Genomic DNA, 27,138 nt, shown 5'->3' with positions numbered 1-27,138 from the left:
GAAAGAACTAAGAGTACAGACGAGTAGAGACCAAGGAGAGGGAAGAGGAGAGAGAGAGAGAGAAGAGAATCACACGGAGCAGGAGGAGTTTGAGGCATGGGCACGAGATTGTTGAGGTAGAAGGCAGCGCAAAGGAAGAGGAGGAGGTTTAAAGAGGAGGCTACGATTAGAGACTTACAAATTGAGCAGAGACGAGTGACAGGTGGAAAGGGGAAGGAGATGAAGGCATGAAGATCGGGGGGAGATCGGCTCACAAATGACAGTGGACACGCCGGGGGGAAGAGGTGATCAATAAGTATTTGTGTGCTAAAAAGATGGGCCATTGCCCAAAACGTCATCTATCACATACTTTTCCTTTTAAGGCCACAGTGTTATTGACGAATTTGTTGAGTTTTTTTGTTACGTTCCCTTGTGCACCACTGCTATCGCAGGAGCAACATATTCTTATCTTATATGAACGTCATTTATATAGCGCCTTAACCAAGGCGCTTTACAGAGAATTAAGAACGGTGCATATGAATGTAGTGGTGGAGATGAGGTGGATAAAAAAACGGGCACATCTGTGATGCGTGAATTCGGTGAAAGCGAAATTGATGACAGTCGATGGTGATGAATGGATTGAATGAATGGGGAATGAGAATATGAAGATGGAACAGGAATGGTGGTAGTTATGAGGGGGGGGGGATTAAAGGGGGCGTGGGGTGAGCTAGGGAAAATAAGTTAATTTTGAGTGAGGAGCGGAAACTATTGAGCGAAGGTTCCTGTTCAATGTGACAGCATGAAGATGTAAGCTTGCCTGGCGGGGGGGGTGGGGGGAGTGTGAAGAGAGGTCCATAGAGGAGGTGGTGCAGCGTTGAGGAGCCAGGGGGAAGCAGCAGCAGCAGACACACACAGCTGTTGAGGGTTTTGTTGAAGCAGCGGAAAGAGATCAGCAGTACCTGGGCTTGGCGCGTTCGTGGCGTTGTTCCACGGCCGAGACGACTGGGACACTACGTTTCACACCGCACACACATTCACACGTGAGCATTGGACACACATTCACTTATTCACTTTTTACTTCATGACTTATTTGTCCAGGAAAGGCCACACTGAGTGGGAGGACTCTATTTCAGGAGGGTCCAGCATTGGGTTTTGATTTTATGATGTTTTCTACCGAATAATGATGAGAGTAGAAACACATGGGAGGAAACAAGAGCAATCCAGAGAAAACACACGCGCGTGAGTGAGCAACACGCTATCCCCGCACAGATGGAAACAGATGGCTATTAGCCCACTTGCGTTGCTGCCTTCTCTTGGCGAGCCAGAGTATGGCACCTTGACGCCCACGAAAAGGGAGTTTTGCAAGATTTTGTGCGATCCACCAACCTTAGTTACCTCCACAGTGCTTGACTATAGGCAGCCAAGTGCATCGCCAGCACCACCCCCCCCCCCCCCCCCCCCCCAGGCTTATGTCGGTGCACTGCCTACCACTGCACATGCCATGCCGGTGCACGCACGTGCAGGTCGTTGCCAATGCACATTGTCATCTCGCTTTTTAAAATATGTTTTCTCCAAACTTGATCCCGATTTGGCTGTTGACGTCACGTCATGTGACGGAGAACCCGTTCGGGACGCTGGCAGAGTAGTGCCACCCCTCGTGTTAGAGAACGGTCCCCAGAAGCAGATATCAAAGAGCTACTTCTGAAATTTCGATTTAATCAAAAGGAGACCTGATGGTTCAATGAGCCACTCTGTCTACAGGAAATCCACCCATACGGACGCTTATCTAAAACCGGATTCCCACCACCATCCATCCCAGAAGAATTCCCTCATCAAGACTCTATATCATAGAGCCCAATGCATATCCGACCATGAACACATTTCCAGTGAACTCAAACACGTACGCCAAGCTCTTAAGGCTAATGGTTACTCCGACTACACAATCCGCAAAGCCATCTCTCCAACCATCAAGAAGGATCCTGTTGAGGAGCCTTTCAAGACCATCACCTTACCTTACATTGCTGGGGTCACAAAAAAGATCTCCAAAATCCTGATTAAACACAAGATCCAGGTCCGATTCAACACAGTACATAAAATCCGTGATCTGGTACCGTCTGTAAAAGATGTGGTTCCAGACATACAGCACCCTGGTGTCTACAAACTAAGTTGCCTCTGTGGTAGCAGTTACATTGGACAAACCAAACGACATGTCTCGGACCGCATCCGTGAACATAAAGCTGACCTGAAACACGGTAGGACAAACACCTCAGCCGTGGCAGATCACTGTTACAACTCAGTGGGCTCACATGACATTGACTTCTCCAAGACAGAGGTTCTCTGCAAGCCACCTGGCTATCATGAGAGATTCGTTCATGAGGCGATCCACATATACAAACACAGAGACAATTTTAATCGAGAAGATGGATTCTGGCTTAGCAATCATTGGAAGGACGTAATAAACCATTTTGATACACATTAGGGTAGGTAAAATAATACATAGTGTTATGTTGAAATGTGGTTTATTGCAATACAGTATATAATTTAATGTTGGGTTTATCTATGGCAGTATATAGTACGGTATATGCTCGGTTGATGTAAGAGAATAAAGTTTAGATGGAAGCATATTATATAACTTTTACGACGTAGAATTGTAATGTATTACTTGCTGTTAGTAACTCAGCTTATTGTAGAGTATTGTAAGTATACTGATGGTGCTATGCAGTTTATATATTTTAGTTTTTTGTATGTAGTTTATACTTTAGTTTTCTACGGTGTTGTTTAGTAACTGCAGCTACATATCATTGGCATTCCTTTCCTTTGTTAATGCTAATCCCTGCACCCCCCCTTGGTGCTCTTGATCCTGCATAGTGCGTGGGCATGGTATGACTTTGAAGCCCCCCCGCCCCCTGCGCATTTCCCATGTATATGCTAAATTCCTCTTGATATGCACATTCTTTTTGTTAAGGCGCTCTTCTCCCACCCCCAACCCAGCTTATATGTAAGCTCCTAGCTTGGATTGTCTCATTCTTCACCTGAGGACGGCTGCTTGCGTTGTGGCCGAAACGTTGTGAGAATTGTTTCATTTTATTATGTTTTATTTGTATTATTTTATTACTTCCCTTCTACGTGACTTTACCGAAAAAACCAAGAAGACTACTTCTGAAATCCATACAAGTGACCTCTGTTCCACACTATAGAGGGCCGCACTTTCCCACTCGGCCTGCTAACAATTAACGTTCGTCACATGATAGCCAAATTGATGTTTTTTAATTATCAGAGCTGGAATTTAGCCTGATTAGGTACAAACCCAAATGCCATATGACGGGGTTTTATGCAATCATTGGTAACCAGATTGAGACCTCCAACTCACTAGAATTGAGAACTCCAGTTCACTGGAGAGCCCCTCGTGTTGGTGACACCACGTCCTCGTGCGCTGTGCCGACCTGAATATGTGCTCACCAAATGGCACTTTCCCCAACAGTCTGTGAAAGGCTACGCGGGGAGGGTTCTTTGTGATGGGAAATATTATGGAGGGGTGGACTCACGGTGGGGGTGGGTGGTGTTGGGTGTGCTGTGAGTGGTGGTGTGTCTGTGTTGAGGATGCTATGGAGGGGTGGACTCACGGTAGGTGTGGGTGGTGTTGGGGTGTGCTGTGAGTGGTGGTCTGGCTGTGTTGAGGATGCTATGGAGGGGTGGACTCACGGTGGGTGTGGGTGGTGTTGTGGTGTGCTGTGAGTGGTGGCGTGGCTGTGTTGAGGATGCTATGGAGGGGTGGACTCACGGTGGGTGTGGGTGGTGTTGGGGTGTGCTGTGAGTGGTGGTGTGGCTGTGTTGAGGATGCTATGGAGGGGTGGACTCACGGTGGGTGTGGGTGGTGTTGGGGTGTGCTGTGAGTGGTGGTGTGGCTGTGTTGAGGATGCTATGGAGGGGTGGACTCACGCAGGGTGTGGGTGGTGATCGCTGCTGCTGATGCCAGAGCAGCGGCTCCCAGCACAAACGCCACTCCCTGCAGCAGCCTGCGCACGCTGCACACGCCGCTCCACACGCTCTGCCGCACGCCTGCACGCACACACAGACAAAGATCCCCCGTATAGCCTTTAACAGTTTTGGCAAGTACTGTACTGTTAGCGAGCACCTATGGAGGGGGTGGGTACCCTATACCACTCCCGGCCGCCTTTGTCTCACCAGTGCTGATATTTACACAGCGCAATAGGTACTGCACATATATACCACATCCCACACACACCACCCTGTCCCGCATTTCAGCATTGCATTGATGCTGGAGTACAAACCTCATATTTGTATTAGGGGTCATGTTCTTTGTTGGTTACATCCTACAATACCTGAGAGTCACGTCACAAAATCAGCACGCGCTCTATCTAAGCCTTTAACGACGTCCTTGTTCATTGTGTTCACTCTCAAGGATTCGCAAAGGATATAAGAAAAAGGAAAGAATCAGCACAGCAGAAGACACCTTAGCTTGAAACGATAATAACATGGAATGTTTCTTCCAAACAGTTCCGCATCACTGAGCGCTAATGAATATTTTCGGAGAATATTCACCAGAATTCGGATAGTCTCGTGTGAACAGTTTAACGTGTTCAACAATTCTATTACTTCGTGTTTCTGAGGCAATGTGCCTCACAGCTCGGCGGCCCTCGATGCCTCTGGGAGTCGAGAGCGTGCGGCCCGCGGTCGCGCTGCGAGGCCCTGCCACTTAAAAATAGCCCACAAACCTTGTTTTTTGTTTTTAAATCCATCACTGCGAGCTTATTAGCCGCGCTGGATCGGGTTTTAGAGGGGCATGTGTTCAACTTGGCAACACTGCGTCTCTAAATCTCGTGCGCTCGGTTACTTTCTGCCACTGCAAGCAAAGGTCTTCTTGGGGCGCCGTGGTGGTGAGATGTTAACTCCCTCGCCTGGTATGGAGGTTTTGGTTTCGATCCTGACCCTGACGCCTGTTGTATATGTACAGATTGCATGTTCTCCCCGTGGTCGCGTGGATTTTTCTCTGGGTCCTCCGGTTTTCCCCTCCACATTTAGAATCAACATTTGTTTAGGGTATTTGCCTGATATACATTTCTACACGATAAGCCCACTTCGTTGAGTTATCAGTTGTCCTGACCAGGTCGCTTCTGAAAAAAAGAGCAATATAGCTCTTGCAGATAAAGGAGCGAGTAAGCAACGGTTGTCATATTCAGTTAAATGTCCTATTTGGTCAAATGTCCCAATCAGCCAATCATAACTCAGTGCAGGCACGGTATATATTGCTTGAGATGCAGAGTTGTGAAAAACACGATTGAATGCGTGGTACGTTAATAAAAGGATCGCTCTGCGTGATGGGTCCTCATCAGTGCTAGAGTGAGTTGTCTTACCTGGAGTGGCATCGGGTGTCTCGTTATCTCCCTCAGTCGGGCTGGGTTCGAATGCAGGATTGCAGAAATCTGTCTTCTCACCACACCACATGCACGCAGAATCACACCACGAATTACTGTGCCACCAAAGACAAAGGTCTCCCCGCGGAGCTTGTGACAGGCCACTGGGATAACTGCTGTTGGTGAGAACCTGTTAAGGCCGGTACCAGAGTATGAGGGGATGGTGAGGCCAGAACTAGGGCTTGCCACCCTCTTTTCTCTCCACAGTGCTGGCCTTAAAACACCACAGTTGGTACGTATTCGTGGCTGAGTTGACTTAGGAGAGGTCCAGGGTAGGTTCAGGTATCACACCATCTCCATAGTATTAGTGGTGGTGGTCGTGGTAAGTATTTGTGGTGGTGGTATAAGTGGTGGTGAGGATATTAATCGTGAGGTTGGCGTTGATATTTGCGTTGGTATTTAAATCCACGGTTTGCTCTGTCTTCCTGTCTTATTGCAGTTTCTGACTGGCTCCCAGCAAATTTTCTTGAACTAAATAACGCTAAAACTGAAATTCACTATGTTGGGGAAAGTCTATTACGTTACAACAATCTACTGTCCATCTGCTTGACTCTGATCTCTATATTCGTCAACAGGCACGAAATCTGGGGTTTCATTCTTGACTCTAACCTCTCTTTTTCTTCTCACATTTCCTTGACGTGCAAGACCGCTTACTTTCATGTTCGCAACATTTCTCGTATCCGCAACTGTCTCTCCGACATGGCTGCAGAAACAATAATACATGCATTTGTCACTTCCAGGCTAGACTGCTGCCATTCTCTGTTATTTGGCCTTCCTTTGTCTCTCATCCAACGTGTGCAGTATGTTCTAAACACAGCTGTAAGAGTACTCACTCATCATACTCGTAAGCGTCAACATATTACACCCATGTTACGAACCCTCCACTGGCTACCTATTCAGTCCAAAATCACCTTCAAGATTGCAAAATTATTCACGTGCTGACCCCTGCCTATCTTTCCCCTCCGATTTCAGTTTACTCTCCTCTCCAGGTTCTCCGTTGATCTTCTCTAGCTAGGCATCCTCTCCACCACACAAATACAACGTAAAACCATTGGTGGATGAGCTTTCTCATGCGCAACCCCTAAAGTCTGGGATGCCCTCCCACTCCACATGTCACAAATCAACTCCATCATATTATAACAATCTGAACTAAAGACATGTTTATGCTGTAACTAGGTGATCACATTTTGGACATTTGACCGATTGGTCTAAATTAGTCAGAACTCCACTACCCCTCCTGTGAAGGCCTCCTGGCTTGGTTGGGAAGTTGGGATTATGGTCTGAGATGTGACCTCATGGACTCATTTATTTGTTGTGATAAATTTTTGGTTGCTTTTGCTCTTTTTTTTGTTGCCATTTCTTTATTAATTTTTTTATTTCGATTGGTAGCAGGGTTTTCATTTGTTTGGCAGTGGCTGTATATGTGATTTGATCCTCATATATAATGAATGTACAGCTTTATGGGATGCTATTCGCTTGAATGACGCGATATAAAACGAAATTAGCATTATTTAATTTTCCATATGTGCATCCTCATCATCTGCATCTGCTATGAAGCGTCTGTGAGTTCAATCAACGCAACTGTGAGCAGGCTCGTTCACTCGTAAATGCGCCTAACCCCGGAATGTTCTCCCACCTCTACCTCTGGCATGCTCCCACCGGTTCACCCAAGAATGTCTGCGTTTATCCCTGGTTTTTAAATCCAGAACTAAGACGAATTTAATAAGGCTTTCCGATGGGCCCTACTTATTTGTGATCATATGACTTGATGTTCATACTGTATTTCAGTCGGTTTCATATAACAAGACTTCATCTCTATAACGTTTATACGGTGTATCAATAATTCCTCAGGTGAACACGCTCTTGGTAGGGTGCAATTACCTCCAATTGTGATTTTTTTTTTTACACTCACGTAAGAGTAATTTGTTTTATGTTGTAAGCTTTTACGTGGATTACAAAGGTATGCATATAATTAAACCAGTAAAAGTAGCATAAAGACAAATTACAGAACCACATCATCTTTTTATTTATATACATCTTTCGTGACTGCAGGGATTCATATTCTTGGTTCTTTCGGTAAAGTCACGTAGAAGGGAAACAATAAAATATTTTTGTTTATTGTTTTATATTTTTATGGTCACTCCGACACTGATGTTTACCATTCCCTCGAATGGAACTGATGTCGCCATGTGCTATGAAGAAGGGCCATTTGCCCGAAACCTCGCTCTTTACGTCTATATTTTTTACCCTTTATAAAGCAGTGTTATTGACGAATGTGTTGAGTTTTATTGTGGCTGGATACACGGTGCAGTGCGTTAATAACTGGGCCACCACTCGTCCTCTCCGCATGGTGTAAATGGCGTGACGCGAGACGTGGCGGCGTGCGGTAGAGTGCGGTGAGCGAAGCGTCACGTGCGGAACACGTGACGCGTGTAACACGTGACGTGTGTGTGTGTGGAGGTGCTCGCTCACAGAACTTTTCCCCAACAGTCTGTTAATCCGGCGACCCGAGTTCGATTCCCGCTCATGGCCAACACCAGCGACTATCTAAACTGGCCCTGCGCCTCCCCTAGGTCGACTCAGCCTCAAATTAGTACCTGGTGCGGTGTGTAAACATCGCCACTGGGGAGACAAAGGCGGCCGGGCGTGGTACTGGCCACCCACCCCGTCGTGTGCCGAACCGACCTTCATAGGAACTCGCTAACAGCACTTTCCGCAACAGTCTGTAAAGGCTTTACCTCCGATTAGCACGGTTGACTACGTACGGTGCGAAAGAAGTTCAACATTCATACGTGGGTTCTTTATCTTTGTTTTGTGCAGAGTGTGGGCCAGGATTTGGAGGTGTATGATGTGTGCTTTGAGGCGTTTTTATTTATAGTGAATCAATGCTGATAAAAGTATGTACGCCAGAAGGTCATAGGGCTGTTGTTGGGTTGTGTAAGATATACTTTTATGTGGAGAGACGGATTTCTCAAGGAGACATTGCTTGTGTATTTTTATTTATTTATACATTTCCACAACGACGCTCATGATTATTTTGTGACTTTTTTTTTTAAACACAATAGCTGAGCACATGCCTAAAGGGCCCTAAAACGTTAAGCGGCCAGTAAAAAAAACAGCACAATCAAAGTTGTAATCTTTACCAAAATTGAACAACAGTTAAAAGGGCTACGGACCAAATAGTAAACCAGTGCTCCTTCAACAGACGGGGTAACAGCAAAACTACACCAACCTTCTCCTGAAGCCCTCTCGTGGCTTTTGACGACTTTGGCATTTGTATCCTGAACATATTGCTGCCATCATACGCAATAAGATATTGGCAAAAGACACGTGTTAGTTAGTATAGCTGTGCTGTCATCGGAGGCGTGCTCACCCTTGCTCATCTCGTAAAGGAGCATAAACCATCATGCCAACTCCAGTCATCCTCGCAGCTGCTTCTGGCTAACCGTTGAACTAAGCCGGCCATCGCATCGCACAATTTCAGATGCGCTTCTGCGTAAGTCTGGAACGCCTCTTCCTTTCAATATTAGGAAGTCACTGGAGCTATGCACCTTTAAATCTAGATTCAAACCTCGTTTCATTATAACTGCTTTTTGTGTTTAGTTTGGTGTCCTTCCCCCGCACCTCCGATTAGCGCGGTTGGCTACGTACGGTGCGAAATTAGTTCAACATACAGTGCGTGCAATGTGCGTGGTATTTGTTTGGAGTCTGCGATGTGAGATTTTAAACTCGGGCTGTCAATGGAAGACAAACAGCCTGTGAGCTCTGGCTCTGGAGAAGACCGTTACGTAGTATCCAGTGGACAGCGAGACAACCCCACGAAAGTAACTGCACAATATTGGTGCCATTACGGCCACATCGTACACCGTAATACGAAAGATGGAAACGAGGTTGTGTTGGACATTTAGCTGGGAAGTCATGGGGAAACCCTGGAGGAACTGTCGATGTCTGGTATAAGTTGAAGGAAAAAATGAACAGAGGTTCACGGAGACTCCGATGGACAAAAGTGTTGTAAATGTCACCTGGAGGACAGGAAACCGAGGTGATGGCAAAGCCAAAACTCACAGAGAGCCCAGTCGCTTCATCACCGAGGTCATAGATCCACGCCGATGAGTATATCGAGAGAAGTGGAGGCTCACGCGAGGTGTGATGTGCGTGAGGTGAGGGGTATGATGTGAGGCGTGCGACGTGACATTGTCCACCTCACCTTGTTGTTGTCATTCGTGTGCAGCTCCTGGACTTGCGGGAGAGCCCAACTCTTGCCGCGCATCCCGGCGCGACGCGATGCGTGCACACAGCACGCACACAGCACTCCTCCTCACACAGCACTCCTCCTCACACAGCACTCCTCCTCACACAAGCACTCCTCCTCACACAGCACTCCTCCTCACACAGCACTCCTCACACAGCACGCACACAGCCCTCACACAGCACGCACACAGCACTCCTCACACCGCACTCACACAAGGTCCCCCGTGGAGCCCTAACAGACTTCTGGGCTAAGCGTCGTCCGCGAGCACCTGTGACGGCCTGCACGGCACACGAGGGGGTGGGTGACCAGCACCACGCCCGGACACTTTTTTGCCTACCCAGCGGCGACGTTTACATATCGCACCAGAATCGATCTCGGAGAGGCCCGGGACCGGTTCAGATGGCCGACACTGCTGCTGACCGTGAGCGGGAATCGACCTCGGGTGAGCTGGGGGGTCGCAGCGCAGCGCTCACCGCTACCTAGCGACCTCCTCACGCACTCCTCGCCATGCACTCGGCAAATCGCACCCCACCGGCACTGCCACTCACTGCCACTGCCACTCACTGCCACTGCCACTCACTGCCACTCACCGGCACTGCCACTGCCACTCACTGCCACTCACTGCCACTGCCACTCACCGGCACTGCCACTCACCGGCACTCACTGCCACTCACTGCCACTGCCACTCACCCCCACTGCCACTCACTGCCACTCACCGGCACTGCCACTCACTCACCCGACCCATCCATCACACGCGGCCCATCACCACCCGGCCCGCTCAGCTGGCGCGTGTGTGGCGAGCGTGGTGCTCCGCGCCGAGTGAGCGCCGTGGTGGTGGGCACGGGTCTCAGTGCTCGCCGCTCGCTGCCGGGTCAACTCAACGGTGACGGGGCTCCCACCCCCCCTCCTCACCCACCGTCCCCAATCAACGCTGACCGCGTGCGTGCGCGTGTGCGTGCGCGCAAGTAGGATGGCGTGAGATGGATTATACGCGTCTTCGTGTGTGTGTTGTGAGAGAGTGTGTTAAGTGGGGGGCGGCGGGGGGGGGATAAGTGTGGACGTTTATGAAAGTGGAAGTGCGTGTAAGGGTGTGTTTGTGCTGAAGTGGAAGACCAAGGATAAGTGGGCAAGTGTGAAAAAGGCGGCATGAGCGTAAGTGGGTGTTTGCGTGTGCTTGAATTCGCGCGCGCGTGTGTGTGTGTGCATCTTCATGTGTGGGGAGTGGTGCTGGCCATCCACCCCCTCGTGTGCCGTGCCGTGCCTTCATAGGTGCTCGCTAACGACACTTGCCCCAACAATCTGTTAAGTCTATACGGGGGGTCTTTGTATTTGTGGTGGAGAGCGGTGGTGTAGCGGTTAGCGCGCTGCGCTACGAACCCGGCGAGCCGGTCCTGGGTCTCCCCTAGGTTGACTCAGCCTTAAATGAGTACCTGGTGCGGCGTGTAAACATCGCCACTGGGGATACAAAGGCGGTCGAGCGTTGTGCCCCCTTCTCGTGTGCCGCGCTGACAGCACTTGTCCCAAGAGCTGTTAAAGGATATACGGGGTATATTTGTATGTGTTCGTATATATAGGTATACATTGAAAATTAGGTTTACTCGTATATATATGCATGTTTTATGACGAAACAGTGAATTTTAAGATTTTAATATTTCAAACCATGAAATTAATTTTTTTTTATACTTCGACCGTGAAAAATATATTACTGGCAACCCAGCTGCCACACAAGTGATGTGGCTTGGTGTAAACGAAATATACACGCGCCATAAAAAAAAAACTCTAATGGGAATCATTTTTTTAAAATTCGTCAATAACATTTCTTTAAAAGGAAAAAAAACAATAGAATGACGTTTCGGGTAATGACCCTTCTTAATTGTAATGAGCAAGAACACAGACTTAAGCCAGGGCTGACGCTAGAGGGGTGTTGGGCTGGGCCGTGCAACACCAAACGTTCCTTTGGCCCAACCAAGTTCACTCTGAAAAAATAAGAATACTTTTTACACTTTCTGGCAATAAAACATGTGTTAATATTTAGATTTAAATCTTTCGTGACTGCAGGATTCATGTTCTTGGTTATTTCGGTAAAGTCACGTAGAAGGGAAATAATAAAATAATACAAATATAAAACAATACAAATTCTCACGACGTTTCGACTGCAACACAAGCATTCGTCATCAGGTGTGAAATCCATTGATATTTGTATTATTTAATTATTTCCCTTCTACGTGACTTTACCGAAAAAAACAAGAATATGTGTTAATATGTTGAAACACCAAATAAAAACCTTTTTCAAGGAAGGTTTCTATCTTAACACTTGTGTATTGCTAGAAAGGGTAAACCCTATTCTTATTTTTTCATACTTTGCTACTGGAAAAAAAGGCCCCTTGTTCAAGTTCACTCTCTTTAGCAGTACATCACTGTGACGGAGCCCCCCGTAAAACATCTTTACTGGGCCCCCCAACATCAAAGAGGAGCTCGAGCTTGGCTTGAAACACTTCCGGGAAGAAAAACCCATGTGCTGCAGTGACGGAGTCTCGAGTGATGAGATCAACTCGTGCGAATGAGAAAGATGGGTTTCGTTGCGAGACCATCATAGATGGAGCTGTTTGTCTCTCAATTGAGCCGTATTTCTTGTGGAACTGATGTGACTTCACTCAAGGCATGAGCGTGAGCTCTTGTTTCTTTTTGCTGACTCTCATTGAGTGACACCGTGATCAGATGAAGGACCCATACTGCCAAGCTGAAGTCTGGGGAAAGTCTCAGCCAATAATATATCACGAGTCACCAATGTTAGCCCTGGTCTGGTATCGAACTCAGGTGTTCAGGGCCATACACCATGTACCGCTCTACCCATCACAGTGTATATGGGATTAATGGCACCTCCTCTATTCTTCGTGTGCATGTATGCATGCACTCAGTCACGTGTATTGCCACCAGAGGGACTAAGCCATCACATGACATGCAGTCACATTCCACACACACATCTCAAGCAAACTCCGTGCAGCACCCATCTGTACGGCCATGAGTTAGGGTGTTTGCTTCACTGGTATTCTTAGTGGCACAACTAACACCGTTGGTAGAGCAGGCGAGTTAGCACAACAGTTAAATGCAAATGGAAATTGATCGAATGCTGATATATAAGGCGTCAAAGGTCGGCAGTCAGCGCAGTGCACATCCAATTAAAATGACGGCGATGTAGTGGTTTAGCGCACTGCGCCATGAACACGACCACTTGAGAGTTCGATTCCCGACCACAGCTCACGTCAATAGTGCGTGACTTCTGAACCATTCCTGGGCTCACCTTCTCCAAGCCTGCACGAACCAGTGTGGTGAAGGACAGCCAAGCAGCCTCCCATGACTAACATCCCGTGAGAAGGCCATCATCCAGCAGTGGCTTGACTAAGTACAGTAAATAAATCATCATCATTATCACATTATTGTGCATGATGTGGTAGATAGCTGTGTACAACATTTCAACAATGTGGCTTTTGTAGGATTAATATAAATAGCAGGACTACCAGCATGAACATGAAGGATAACCATCCCCATGTGTTGTAATAACTAACACAGAGTATGTTCACTGTGGCAAAGACATGTGTCGCTTTATTTATTACAAAAACACGTGACACAGAGTTGGCAGTGGTTCACAAGCACAAATAAAAGACGTCAATAACACTGTGGCCTGAAGCAGAAATACTTTATAGTATACAGTATAGAAAGAGGTGATGTTTCAGGCAATTGGGCCTTCTTCATAGCAAAGATGAAGGGCAATTACTTGATTATACATTTATCACATTTTTTTATACCCATTACACATTTTCCCCTTTGTTTCCGTTAAGGACAGTTTTATGTAATAATGTGTCTTAAGTTGTTTTGGTTGCTTGTATTTACAGTAGAGGGACTCCTCTACTTGCGAACATTCGACTTACGAACTTTCAGAGATACGAACAAACCTGTCCGTGCGTATAGTTGCCTGTTCGAATCGAGAGTCGTAAGCTTAACCGCCGCGCAATAGATGGTGGCATTTACATCTGCAGAACATGAAAAACAAGTGGCATCTACATCTACAGAAGATTATACAACTTTTAAAGGCATTCCCCATATTTAGTGTACATGCCGTACAACATGTTTGGAATCGACAGGGGTAAAGGTGGACTTATGAACAAATCGACTTACGAGCAGACCTCTGGAACCGAACTCGTTCGTAAGTAGAGGAGTAACTGTACCGTTTTGAGGTCGTTGCCGGTTTAATTGGGTGGGTGGGGGGTGTCAGTATAATTCTGCACTCCGGTTTTTGAGCAGCGTCGAAAAAAACGGTCAAACGAAAACGGTGATGAAATCGCTTCCTGATGCAGAATTATCAAAACGAGCCTGTAACCAATAATCAATAATTAGGTTATGGTAATTGATTGGGGTGGGCCTGGCTCTGCTGGTGAGACCGGTCCGGAGTGTTGCTTGTCTTAAATCAATGCTGTTGAAGTTAAGCACTCCCAGAAAGCCGTGCGGTTGATGGGTTGTGTAAGAAATCCTTTTATATTTTTTGTGGCGAGACGGATATGTGAAGGAGACATTGCGAATGTATTATGTTAGACAGAAATCAATAGTGCCTACGTTTTGGGCAGCAGAGGTTCAGTGCAGCAAATGCGATTGCTGTGTCCGTACAGGATTTACCTGCCTTCACTTCTTATGCTCCTATCCCGACCTTGACCAATCCGCACTGACCAGCGTGCTGAAGTGTGGTCACATAACCCCCCCCACGCTCCTAGTCTGGAAGTGCATCGACAAATAGGCAATACATGCACACATAACTGTAAACAATATTTTCCCTGTTATGTAACGTGTACAAAATGTTCATACATACTTGTATGGTCGACGGCAGTGTCCTTCACAATTTTTCAGCAGGGGGGCCACTTTCGCTTATGAGACATCAGTGTGAGGGCCGCCACAGTTCTATTCCAGGCCACGGTTAACATCAGTTGCGAACAATATTAAAACCAGTCCTGGTCAAACTACCCGCCCCTACGACCGACAGCGTAGGGAGTCACCTTCCAGCAGTGCATGGACAAAGGGCTGTGAATCAAAAGCGTTATGTAATAACGTGTCAAGTACGCCGTAACGTATGCAGCCATAACGCGTCTCGCAACAACGGGGAAACTCTCGCAACAGCGAGGGAAATCAAAGAGATCGCGGTCATTGAGCTGCCACCGCTGAGCACCTGGGTTCGATTCCTGGTCTCACCCACACAAAAACCGCGCTTAAACCGGGGTCTCTAAGAGTGTGGTGCGTTTATGGTCTCAGCCGGGTATCCAGTGACTTACACAGAGACCCATAGATTCACATAAAGCGATAGGTTTACACCGATTGGTTTGTGATTAAACCGGATCTTCCAGCGCAGTGAGTTGATGGGTCTCAGGCCGGTCACCAATGACTTGCATAGAGAGCCATAGATTTACATATGTAAGATGGTGCGCGATTTACGAATTACTGCACACTTAAAACACAAACAGAAACTTCAGGTTTGCCCTTAATGTGGCTCTAAAAGCCCAGCATACGTATAAATACGTGAATTTCAGGTAAATGTGAAACAACATTCTTATCCATATTTCCAAATGGTGGATTCACCGTTTCGTGACGCTGAGAGAATACGATGGGAACACATCTTGAGAGCGCATGGAACGCTCTTCCTTCCGATATTCGGAAGCCACTGGAGCTATGCACATTAAAATAATCTCGATTAACAAACTAATTTCTTTATAACAACTTTTTGTATTTAGTTCCTTGTCCTTCCCCCGCACCTCCCATAAGCGTTGCGAAAGTTCAACATAAAACGAGACAATATATATAAAAAAACAGTTCAATAACTTAAAATAATTATTAAATCAGCCAGAGTTGTGTAACCGAGGTGACGTCACGCACGGCGCTCCCATTGTTCACAAGGCGGCGCTCCCATTGTTCCGGAGCGGGTCACGTGCGGCCGGTCACGTGCGCGCGCATCGCCCCGCAAGTCCCCGCCCCCCACGTGTTTCGCGTGGACTTTTAGCGCCGGTTTACTTCGCAGTCGCAGCAGTAGCAGCAGCCACAGAAGAAGCAGCAGGAGCCACAGAAGCAGTAGCAGCAGCAGCAGAGAGCATGACGGACGTGAATCTTAAAACAGTTGGAGCGAACGAGCTGGTGAACGCGCGCACCGGGGAGGTAGGTCGTGTGTTGTGTAGTGTGTGTGGTGTGTGTGGTGTGTGAGTGTGTGGTGTTGTTTGTTGATGGTAGGTAAGAGTGTGTAGCGTGTGTGGTGTGTGTGTGTGTGCGATGTTGTTTGTTGATGGTAGGTAGGAGTGTGTGTGCGATGTTGTTTGTTGATGGTAGGTAAGAGTGTGTGGTGTGTGTGATGATAGGTGTGCGTGTATGTTGCTACACGTATTTGAGATGGTATGTGTGGCGGCGGTGTGTGTTGTAATAAAGGCTAAATATATACAGTATATATGATGTGTACGTGTGTGAAGAGCGGTGGTGACACGCTGCGCTACGCAGCCGGGTGAGAAACTGCGTCCTCATTCCTGGCCACCGCCAACACGGAGAGCTACAACCCGTCCCTGGGCCTCCGCTCGGCCGGGCTTCACACTAGATCCACTCAGCCGTAAATGAAGTACTTTGCTGATGTTTACTGGTGCTGGATAACCCCCCCCCCCAATGTGCCGTGCCGCCCTTAATAGGCGGTCGCTAACAGCCCCTAACAGTCTTATTAAACGGGGAATATAATGGTGTTGTATTATTATTAGTGTTGTGTGCTGTGTGGGGAGCGGTGGTGCAGTGGTTAGCGAACCCCTGCGACCAGAGTTCGATCCCCGCTCGCGGCCAACACCCAGTGGCGATGATTGTCTGAACCGGTTTCCTGGGCGCCTCCCCTAGGTAGATTCGGCCTCCAAATGAATACCTGGTACGCTGCGTAAAAACATCGCCACTGGGGGGGGGGGGAGACAAAGGCGGACCGGGCGTGGTGCTGGCCACCCCCCAAACCCCCTCGTGTGCCGTGACGACCTTCATCGATGCTCGCCAACAGCACTTGCCCCAACATTGTGTCGAGGCTATACGGGGGATCTTTGTATTTGTGCAGCAGCTGGGGCGCGACCAAAGACGGAGCGGCCCCAAAGAGCCCAAGGGTCGATTCATGACACAATCAATAATTATTATCGGTTCAAGTTAAAATCCTATTAAACGAGACGATGAACGTTGTTTTTACAAAGCCCATCTCTCTCTCTGCTCTACATCTTGGCTGTATAACGACGACGTTCTTCGTCTCCATCGCCGCCTCTGCTCTGATCAATTTATGTTATCCCCACGACGAGCTAATGACGAGTCGTTTGGTAGCGAGGTAGGGCCCCCCGAATAGTCCCATGTCGTTAGTTTGTGTAAATATTTATTTTGATAATTGTCGTAATTATGTGGGTTTTTATGGTGTGTGTGTGTGCTCTCCCTCTGAGAACTACACCTGTGAACTACGTGTCATTGTGAATGCGTGTTCGTACGTTGTGCTGTGTGGTATAATGATAGTGCTGGGTTGTGTGTTCGTGTGGTGTCGTTGTGTGTCGCGTGTAGATCTGTGCACCGGTGGCGCGTTTGTGTGTGCGCACAGAGGAAAACGAATATTTACGGAAATGTTTGTTACCCATAACTGGAGTCTTGAACATTTTCAGAGCCATTCATCCCGTACAACCAAACCCAAGTGTTTTTTAAGCACCAGGACCAAATTAGGCCTTATACCCCATCATACTACGGTTCATTCTAAATTTGACGTTTTCGTGACTGCAAGGATCCATATTCTTTGGTTCTTTTATTTTTTGGTTCTTTTATTTTTTTTTACCTACGTGACTTTACCGAAAGAACCAAAGAGTGTGCATACTACGGTTGATAATTGATTATCCGGCGTTCCCGGGCTGATTCCGGTGAAACCGGCAAAATCGCTCCAAAGGCTGCAACCAGTCCGGCAATCGGCACCATGTGCGTGACAAATCAAAAGGAGCTATGCATGATTTCGGTGTTAAATATATACAGTACATTATACACTACATACAAATTAAACAATGAAATTGCTGCACTTATATACATCACCCCCATGCATAGTCTCCGAGATTGCAGTGGTAAGTACGGTAATCGGTAAATACAGTAGGATATTTATTTGTCTTGTTATTTATGCCAATTTCAAATAGTAAAATTTAAAACACTAAAAAAACATGCACCTAAAAACAATGTCATACAAGAATCTACTAAAAAAATTGCTATTTTAAAAATCCAGCGCCCCCTCTGAAGCTGCCGGATAATCGATCTACTGTATGTATCAATAACCACTGCAAGCATCTTAGCTGCACTAATCGGGTATTAGAGGGGACGTTTCCTACCTGCCATCGCTGTGGTCATAATCCTAAAGCTCTCGGGCCTCTGCCACCACAAGGTCCGCTTGTTTTTGTGGCCTCTTGTCTTGATCACCGTAAAACACACATTTGCGTAAATGTGACCAACTGATAGCAGCAATGGTATAGAGATATCCACCAAAGGTTCCCCAGAGTGTTTAAACCCAATAATAATTGAGAGCATAGGAGTAACATTCATGAGGTTTGACTTCGTGTAGCTGCTCTGAGTAGTTATCATTTCCCACTAAATGTGCAACATTGGGCCAACGTTGGTGGAACGCTTGGCCTGTTTGCCCAAAGTTCCATGTTTACCGAGTTGACATCTCACGACGCCGAGATGATGATGCTGATGCTGCTGAGCGGTGCGTGACAGCTGGAGCCACACACACACACGTGTCGCCTTGTGCTCTCCCCGTGCGCGTATGCAGGTCGTGTCATTGGAGTCCCTGTGGCAGGGCCCGCAGCCCGTGGTCATCACGTTCCTGCGCCGCTTTGGCTGCGCCGTGTGCCGCTGGTGCGCCCGAGAGCTCTCCACCGGCATGGCTCGTGCCAACCTGCCGGTACGCGCACAACACCCAACGGTGGTGGTTGTGCATTTGGTGATTTTTCTGGAAGATTTGCTGGTTTATCCAGGATGTTTCTGTTGCGCGTCGTCGCTTTAAGATGTTCTCTGTTCATATTTTGTTTGTTGCGGTTGCACCCGACTCGAGAGCCGCATGGCTCACAGGGCTTCACCTAGTAAATTAAACTTGAACACTTAACTTAAGTGGTTGCGGTGTGGTTGGTTCAGTGTGGTTGTGGTGTTGTTTGCCAGGCCGGAGCGGTACGTTTGGTCGCCGTTGCATCTGAGCGGATCGGGCTGCAGGAGTTCCTGGATGGAAATTTCTTCAGCGGTGGTGGTAATTGCTTCCAGTTCACTCTACCCCCCCCCCTCCTTGCACACTGCCTCTTCCCCTCATCATCTTCTCCCTCCATGTGGGGTTTTTGTCTGTGTGACTATCAGCATAAATTTGCATCTGAAAATTTACTAATGTGGAAGGGGCTTGTTTTGCCGGTGAGACTTCTTACTAATATACAAATATATACAGCAAGGGTTCGGTTCTTGAAAATCTGCGCGAAAATGGAAGTTGTAAAATGTAGACACTGTTTATAAGGGAAAACAAGGAGTTAATTTCCCGTGTCTGACTTAATATACGGAAGAAAATTCACATTTCACTGTACACATGTCTATACTTAATTATATTCTACAAGACACATTAATACATTGTACTGTAAATTCGCTTTTACCCAAGGTGCTTTGCAAGGGTTTTGAGTGGTACAATTATCTTCTCGGTTTTCTTTATAAATCCGACTGACTCGTTTACCATGTAATTGCGGCCAAAAGCAGACACACGATCACCACGACCAACAACTCCACTTTTTGAGCTAAACTCATCACTTTATTCTGCCTTTTGCTCTTGCTCTCACTGCTTCTACTCACTTGATGTTTAGACCCCATGATCTAAATAAAAACACGCCACAAATAAGTCTAAAATAGCACAAGTTAGCGGCACTTGAAGAATGAGCTTCAGCATGTGGAATGGTGGCACATGGCCACAATCCACGACTGTACTGCGCAAGTACAGTAGCCCTCCCGCGTTAGGGGCCGTCCATAAATGACGTCAAGCACCTGGGGGGGGGGGGTTGAGAAATGTGACGTCACATCAAAATGCGCAACTTAAAATCAATATAGACAACACCTTCTACTTAATTAAATATACTTTTTAATACATGTTTTCTCCGACATCAGTGCAGCGCACATTGAATACGCACTACAATGACAATAGTTTAAAGCGATTTGAAGCATGTTTTATTTTCGTGGGGGGGTGGTGCGGGGGCAGGGCTTTGTGACGTCATATTTGAGGGGGGGGCTGACTTTTTGTGACGATGGGGGGGGGGGGCGCGTCAAAAATCGTCCAAAATCGCGTGACGTCATTTATGGACGGCCCCTTATACGATGTTGCCAAATCGCCAATAGTCCAAGGAAAAAGGCACGAAAGTTAAACTGGTATGCAAGTATACAATTGTGAATAATACACAAAATGAAGAGGTTTTCCTGTACAAGCAAAGGGGACGAGCCAAATGTTTCGGGAAATGGCCCTAACTTAGGGCAGCCGCTAACCATTACCTCGAACGAGAGCCTCATAAATGTCCTTTTAAGGCACGTCCTATGAAATAAAAGCCATTGTCTGAAATGTCACCTATTATCTGTTTCCTTTTAAGGCCACAGTGGTATTGACGAATGTGGTGTGTAATGTAATTAGTGGTTGGGCACCACTACCAGTGCCATATCACCAAATAACTTGTTTTCTTTTAAGGCACCGTTCATAACGATGTTGGTGAGGTTTACAAAACAAAGTTGTAATCGGTTAAGAGTAGTTTTAGCGTTCATGAATAAATTGTGTGTGTGTGTTTCACAGACTTGTTTATTGATGATAAGAAGCAGTGCTACAATGATCTGGGCTTCAAGAGGTAATACGCAAAGTTATTCCCGATTACCCACATGTATGCATTCACATACCAAAAGCCTATAACCTGATTTATAATAATAATACCAATGTACAGCCCTTGTTACTTCACTCACTGTTGAAGACCTTCCCATGCCGTATTTGTCATTGGGGGTTGTGTGTCCTTACCTCGCCACATTGTTTAGTGTGGGTTGTTGAAGGGGGGTAGGGGGGGACCTCTGTATTATTAAGTCCTCGCTTACTGCGTGTTCACACAACGCGTTTTTCGCTATAACGCAGTTCTGCCATTAGGGGATACTTTTCGCACAACGCGGCGCGACACACCTGTTGCAACGTGGTTTCTGAGTGGTCGACGCCGAACAACTTTTTTTTAGCTACACGGCTGAACAGTGTGATACACTACACGGAATGGTACAGTAACACAGCGGCATACTCTCCGTTACTTGTCCCGCCTTCTTACTGTGCGAGCGTGCACTGTGTCTCGCCAAACTTTATTGTGACATTATTTATGGGCAAAAAAAAATCACTTGACGCGCCACTTCAGTAATGCATCTACTACCGCGTTGAACGACGACTTGCTGTATGTATGTACGCCTGTGGATACATGTAAGTATTTGGGTGCATGCGCGCTTGTTAGTTTCCACTAGGTTTTGACGTGAGTTTTGTGTAATTTCATTTTAGTAGTTTGCATTCGTACGTTCACACCGCATTCTCCTGTAACTGCCAACTGCTGCCAATGGCGTTGGCTGTGGCCGTCCTTGTAACACGACCGCTTGGCTCAATTGGGCCTTACCAGCTGAAAATATGTCCCGAGTCCGTGTGTGAATTTGCGAATGTGCATGGTTGCTCACGTCTGCACTTTTTTCTGTGTACATGTGTGCCTGCATGCTAGGTATAATGCACTGTCAATAATTCCGGTGGCTTTGGGTAAGAAAGTCCGGGACATTGTAGCCAAGGTATGTACGTGCGCACGTGTATTCAAGTCTGTTGCGGCTATACAGGGGATCGTTGTCTTTTGCAAGCAATGTGTATGTTTTGTGGGGAGGGGTAGTACAGCGGTTAGCGCACTGCGCTACGTATCCGGCGACCTGCGTTCGATTCCCGTTCATGGCCAACACCAGTGACGATTATCTGAACTGGTCCTGGGCCTCCCCTAGGCTGACTCGGCCGCAAGTAAGTACCTGGTAAGATCATCGCCACTGGGGAGACAGGCGGCTGGGCATGTTGCTGTCCACCCACCCATCGTGTGCTGTGCCGGCCTGCATAGGTGCTCGCCAACAGCACTGCCCCAACAGTCTGTTAAGGTTATATGGGGGATCTTTTTCTGTTTTCTTTGTATGATGCATATCTGAGAAGGTCCTCGGTCCTCCCCTATGACAAACCAGTCTGAAATGAGTACCTGGTGTGGTGTTTAAATGCAGAGGATCTGTCTTTGTTTTGTAAATGACTGACTCACCGGATATCTGTTTTGCATTTGGCTGTCTGAATACCAGACATTTTTTTTACTGACAAATGTTAATCATATATCAAATGTCAGGAGGGGAGCGGTGGTGCAATGGTTAACACATGATCCAGAACCCAGCGAGCTGAGCTCTATTCCTAGATGTATAGTTAACACCAGGTGACGAGCAATATTTGAACCGGTTCTGGTGACCCAACCTTGATCAACCAGCACTGGCCAGTGTGGTGAAGTATGGTCAAACATCCCTCATGACCGACACGGCAGGGACATTTTTTATTCAACCGTGGATTGAGAAAAAGATCGGACGTGTACATTCATTGTTCTGAATTGGACATGGCAGATCTTTCAAATAATTAAATTGCATTTAATTCAACCACACGGCTTTGCTTGGTGGTTGAGCAGTGTCATTGTTTCGTCTGTCACCACTTAACTGAGCAGGACCCTCCTTTCTTTTCCTTTCTGGAGGGTCCTGCTGTGTTTCGCAGTGGGGGTCAATGTTGCTATGTTTTCTTTCATTGGGTAAGTTTTACCATGATGCCAGCACACATGGCCGACTCTTTTTGAATAACGTCACAGGATCTCTTAATATTCCACTGTGAAGCAGACGGCGGGTATGTTTGTAATTAATACACCCGCAGTAATAACCAGGGCAGCCTGCCAGATTCATACCGCGAATCTCTGCAGAAAGTGGCAAACATTCGCTACTGTTTGGCCATGTTTCCACATTCAGAAGGTTGAGAGTTGAAATCTCAATTGGGGTTTAACTCTGCTCCTCATTTCTCCATGGTTGACACAATGAGAATGAACCCACCACTGCATGGGAAATCGGCAGTTTGTCCTAATAAAGAGATTGGTTCCCACCATATAAATGTTGAATTTCCATGACCGACTTGGCAATGAGTACACCAATAGTGTTCATATTTGAGCATGAAGGACCTTCCCCTTTGCTGATATTGCCAAGTCTAAACTCATGCCCTACATGTAATCCATGCTAGGATCTTCTCTAAGTAGAAACATGCGTTTTTAGGGTATTTAGCTGCTGCTATAAATCTCCACGTGATAAGCTCCTTTATTGAGCTATAATTTATGAGCTGTATAGCTCAGTGGGCTTACCTGATGAAATACAAATAGTTACAGTTAATTACAGCAGTTGTAGCTGGTAAGGATGGTGTGATGTTGAAGGTCATTGTCACGGCAGTAATGTTTATGGTGATTACTACCAGGCTGTAGAAGATGGGGTGTCTGGAAATCTGTCTGGGGATTTGCTGCAAACTGGAGGCTGCCTCATTGTCAGCGCAGGTACACTTTTACGCACGCATTTATACGTGAACACGCACCTGCACACACCAGTCCAGTGATATCCGAACCAGATTTGGGTTTGATGTTGCTGAACCAAACTTTAAATGAGTATCTGGTGCTGTGTAAATAGCAGCATTGGGGAGACTAAGGTGACCAGGCGTGGTGCTGACCACCACCACCACTGTGCCGTGATGGCCTTAATAGATTGCTTGCTAACAGCACTTGCCCCCAACAGTCTGTTTAAGACCAACCAAGATCTTTATCTTTGTTTGTGTGTCAGGTGGGGAGAAGGTGTTGCTGTGCTTCCGGCAGGACTCGCCGGGTGATTTTGTCCCAGTGGAGACGGTGTTGGAAGTTCTCGGTTTCCAATCGGAGACAAAAGCACAAGAAAATGCGCCACAACCGGAGGTACAGCGCACGCACTGCAGGCATCTTTCACTCTACTCGCACTCTTCCAAAAAGTACCCAAACACATTTGAGTTATTGGAAAAATGATGTCCTGGCTTTATCCCACTCCCTTTAACCCTCTGGATACAAACTTTTACACCAAGTTTCAAAAACAAGACTTGACAATTTGTCTCCCCATTTCCAGGGACTTTAATTAGAAACATTTGAATTTCCAATGTTTTTACATCTACCTTCTCCCGGAATATAAGATGCTGCTGAAAGTTCTACGCACCCAAAACGTATTCCCGATATCAATAGATTTATCTTTTCTGGTCACACATGCACAGCTCCTGAATTATAAGCCGCGACCCCAATATTTGCTTTAAAAAAATCAAATTAAAAATATGGCAATCCGACAATTTGTGTCAAATTCCAGCTTTCTAAATAACTTGTTGTCATACGTTTTCGGGATCTGTGATGTTTGGTTAAAGTCTGTAATTTTTTTTATTCTGAATCCTTCAAAACCTCCAGAAGCAAACATTCATAGGCCAAGGTTAAACTGGAGTTTACATTTTTTCCCATTCTAATTCTAAGCAGACTTCACCTCCATCCTTTCTCGAACATGATTCGAATTCACATCAGTTGGTGTATGAAAGCGCACGTGAAGAATTTGACTACCCGATTTGATGTATGCCTCGCCTTCTCTGCCAACAGTGCACGGACGTCTGCTCCAGTTAATTGCCGTGACATCGTCCTGCGACGTGGAGTCTCACTATTTGCCTTTACATTTCCCACGTGCTCGCACAAATGTGACTCCTGCCGGACCGAAGAAAAGTATCGCTGCTGTGACACTCTAGCAAACACCAACACTTCCATGGTGGCTAATTGCCATGAGTTGTGCATGTAGGGACGTTAACAATAGCAGTAATAATTTACAGCCAATTGTCTATGCACCGATAGGTGCAAACTTCCCCGCGCTATATCCATTCAGTGGTTGTTGACCACTTCACCACGCTGGTCGTCGCTGGTTGGAGGGGGTGGGGGTGCCCAGGGTAGAAATCGGCTGTCACCTCTTCCATCGCTCCATCCACGTTGCGATATAGGAGATTACAAAACAAGAGAGACTACTTGCGTGCACTTTTCTGCGCTTAGCAGGTCAAGGTGCAAACGTATACGTTTGCAGGAACAATTCGGCGAGCATTTTTGAAGTCGAACACGTGCAGGCGCGCAAACCTACTCGCTTGAAGGCCTTGGTTTCTCCCCTCATTCATGATGGGATCGAGCTTTGTAAATGACAGTTACTGTTAAATTAATTGAATAAAGCAATGATTTTGAAAGGCACATTTGTGGTTCTTGTGTTTTGTACTCGTGGGTATTTAATTTCCAGTTGTGGCTGTCATGATTGCAATTGTTCCGTTGGCGTTTGAATGCTTGGGTTTGTTCGAAATCGCTGGAAGAGCAGGGCTGTCAAACTTAATCGGTAAGCAGGCCGGGTTGGATCCAAATGCACCTCCCCCGTGGGCCACACAGTTGGGCCTATGAAAATGAAAAGCATAATATACAATTTACCGGACATCTGTTGTAATAAAACGGTAGCTAATTTCGTGTCAACCCACGTAATGTCAAAACACATTGAATACAATGGCATGTATAGCTACCCGTCTGGGCTGTTGCTACCTGTATTTGCTGTATGCGCAGATGAAGCATGTTGGCTTTCCATTAACCTCCACAAATAAATATGAATTCCTCCACTTCTCTTGGACAACTCTACACTCCTTATCGACCTTCCTTTTCTTTCATAACATAACTCGGCTGTATGACATGTCACACTTAAAAAATGTTTTCTTGCGCATTCAGATTTTGAATCTAAACTGGAAACGGGATTGGCCGGCACCACTTCACTGACCTCGACGATGCTGATGATGCAGCCTTGTTTGACAGGAGACGTGTCCAAAAAGTGACAGCTTCTGTCTTGATGCGCAAAATCTAGAAAATGGTGCACTTCAGTTGAAGTGCACTACGACACTCAAAGGAATGGCGTTGTCTCCATGGTTGCCCACCCATCCTCCATAATCTGTGGATCAAACCTCACTCGAGACACCGGTGTATGGCAGCAAGAGGAGTTAATGCGAATGCTGTCGCAAGATGACACGTTTGGTGCAACGATCCTCTGCTATGACTGAATGACCTAAAGTATTGTATTTTATGCCTGTGAAAATTTACATTTCTTTGCCATAACGTCACTATTACAGTATTAACAGTATAAATACAACAATCCGATGTCAAAGTTGTGTTTTAAACATGTAGATTGGTATCTGAAGATTATTCACGAGATTGGCGTAGGCTCTTTTCACCTTCCACAGACTGCCATTATAGCTCCGGTGTTAACTCCATAGGGGGCTGAGGGCAGGTGAGGGTAAGTCACCTTCTTGAGGCCCACACCACAGGACAATTCCGACTTCTGCGTTGTAGTTGGGCACGGGCGTTCGGAGAGGGCAGCACTCGTGTGTGCCAGTGGCATCTTGGTCTGTTTCAACGTCGTGGAAGGTTGGCCGGTAGGTGCTGATTCTAGATTTGAAGCTTTCGTGACTGCAAGGATTCATATTCTTAGGTTTTTTCGGTAAAGTCACGTAGGTAAAAAAATACAATTAATAAAAGTAAAATAAAATAAAAATCACGACGTTTCGGAGGCAACACAAGCTTCCGTCTTCAGGTGGAACAGTCACAGCACGATAGCTGTATCATGAGGTGCTGAGCCCGAGCACCAGAAGTTGTGGCTGTGCACCGGCGTGGCTTTTCCTGCCATGCGGTGGCAACTTAAGGCCCCCTGTTGACGACACTGCGCGTGCACCACGCCATCCGCTGACTTCACGGCCGCGCTGGCCCAGTCGGGGGGACGGTGGAGCTGAGCGGACTCAACTAGGATGGAGGTATGACTTTCCATCTCCTCCATCGCAGCCTTATTCATGTGTTCCTCTCGGTATATGAACCTTATGGCGGTTCCCCGGGGTACCATAATACTCTGTCTCTCGCATAATGTCCGTGATGCAGTAATTTTGAGTCTGTTGGTCGGCGATGCGGAAATCGACTCATCTCGACGAGCTCTACACGATGCACCACTACGGTGCGTACCGCGAGCGTTCAGGGTTTCAGCGCAATCGTCCTTGCTGCGTTTCGACATCACGAAGTAGCACTGATTTCGGATTGATTGGTACCCCAGTCGTGGAGTTAAGTACACCCCTGGAAAAAAGTGTCTCAGGAATAACATTTAATTGCCTCGGCCCTTTTGTATTATTTGGTACCCCGGGGTACCGCCATAAGGATCATAAATGTAACACATGCATCTCTCCTTGCTTCTTTGTGCACTTCTTAGCATCTCGATTGTCAACTCTAACATCACTACCCACTAATGTGG

The 27,138-nt window shown here is 46.7% G+C and overlaps 2 protein-coding genes across 2 annotated transcripts in view; one reads left to right on the top strand and one right to left on the bottom strand.

Moving 5' to 3' along the window:
• Positions 1 to 10,514, bottom strand: part of LOC144718970 (membrane frizzled-related protein-like) — a 30,804-nt gene extending 20,290 nt beyond the window's left edge. Inside the window, exons 1-4 of the mRNA XM_078594622.1 lie at positions 9,622 to 10,514; positions 5,355 to 5,427; positions 3,919 to 4,038; positions 939 to 989 (exon numbers count right to left, since the gene is read on the bottom strand). Coding sequence (XP_078450748.1) covers positions 939 to 989; positions 3,919 to 4,038; positions 5,355 to 5,427; positions 9,622 to 9,684 — 307 coding nt within the window. The 5' untranslated portion in view covers positions 9,685 to 10,514. The remainder of the gene's footprint in view (positions 1 to 938; positions 990 to 3,918; positions 4,039 to 5,354; positions 5,428 to 9,621) is intronic.
• A 5,109-nt stretch (positions 10,515 to 15,623) lies between these two features.
• PRXL2B (peroxiredoxin like 2B) lies at positions 15,624 to 25,064 on the top strand. Its single transcript, XM_078594621.1, has 8 exons — positions 15,624 to 15,858; positions 18,497 to 18,628; positions 18,883 to 18,967; positions 20,528 to 20,579; positions 21,468 to 21,531; positions 23,261 to 23,336; positions 23,617 to 23,744; positions 24,438 to 25,064. Exons 1-8 carry the CDS (start codon positions 15,796 to 15,798, stop codon positions 24,459 to 24,461), a joined length of 624 nt encoding a protein of 207 aa, XP_078450747.1. The 5' UTR covers positions 15,624 to 15,795; the 3' UTR covers positions 24,462 to 25,064.
• The last annotated feature ends 2,074 nt before the right edge of the window (positions 25,065 to 27,138 follow it).

The sequence above is a fragment of the Lampetra planeri genome, chromosome 5 (assembly GCF_965212315.1).
Source record: "Lampetra planeri chromosome 5, kcLamPlan1.2.h2, whole genome shotgun sequence".
Classification (NCBI taxonomy): Eukaryota; Metazoa; Chordata; class Hyperoartia; order Petromyzontiformes; family Petromyzontidae; genus Lampetra; species Lampetra planeri.
This window is presented reverse-complemented; position numbering and strand designations above follow the sequence as displayed.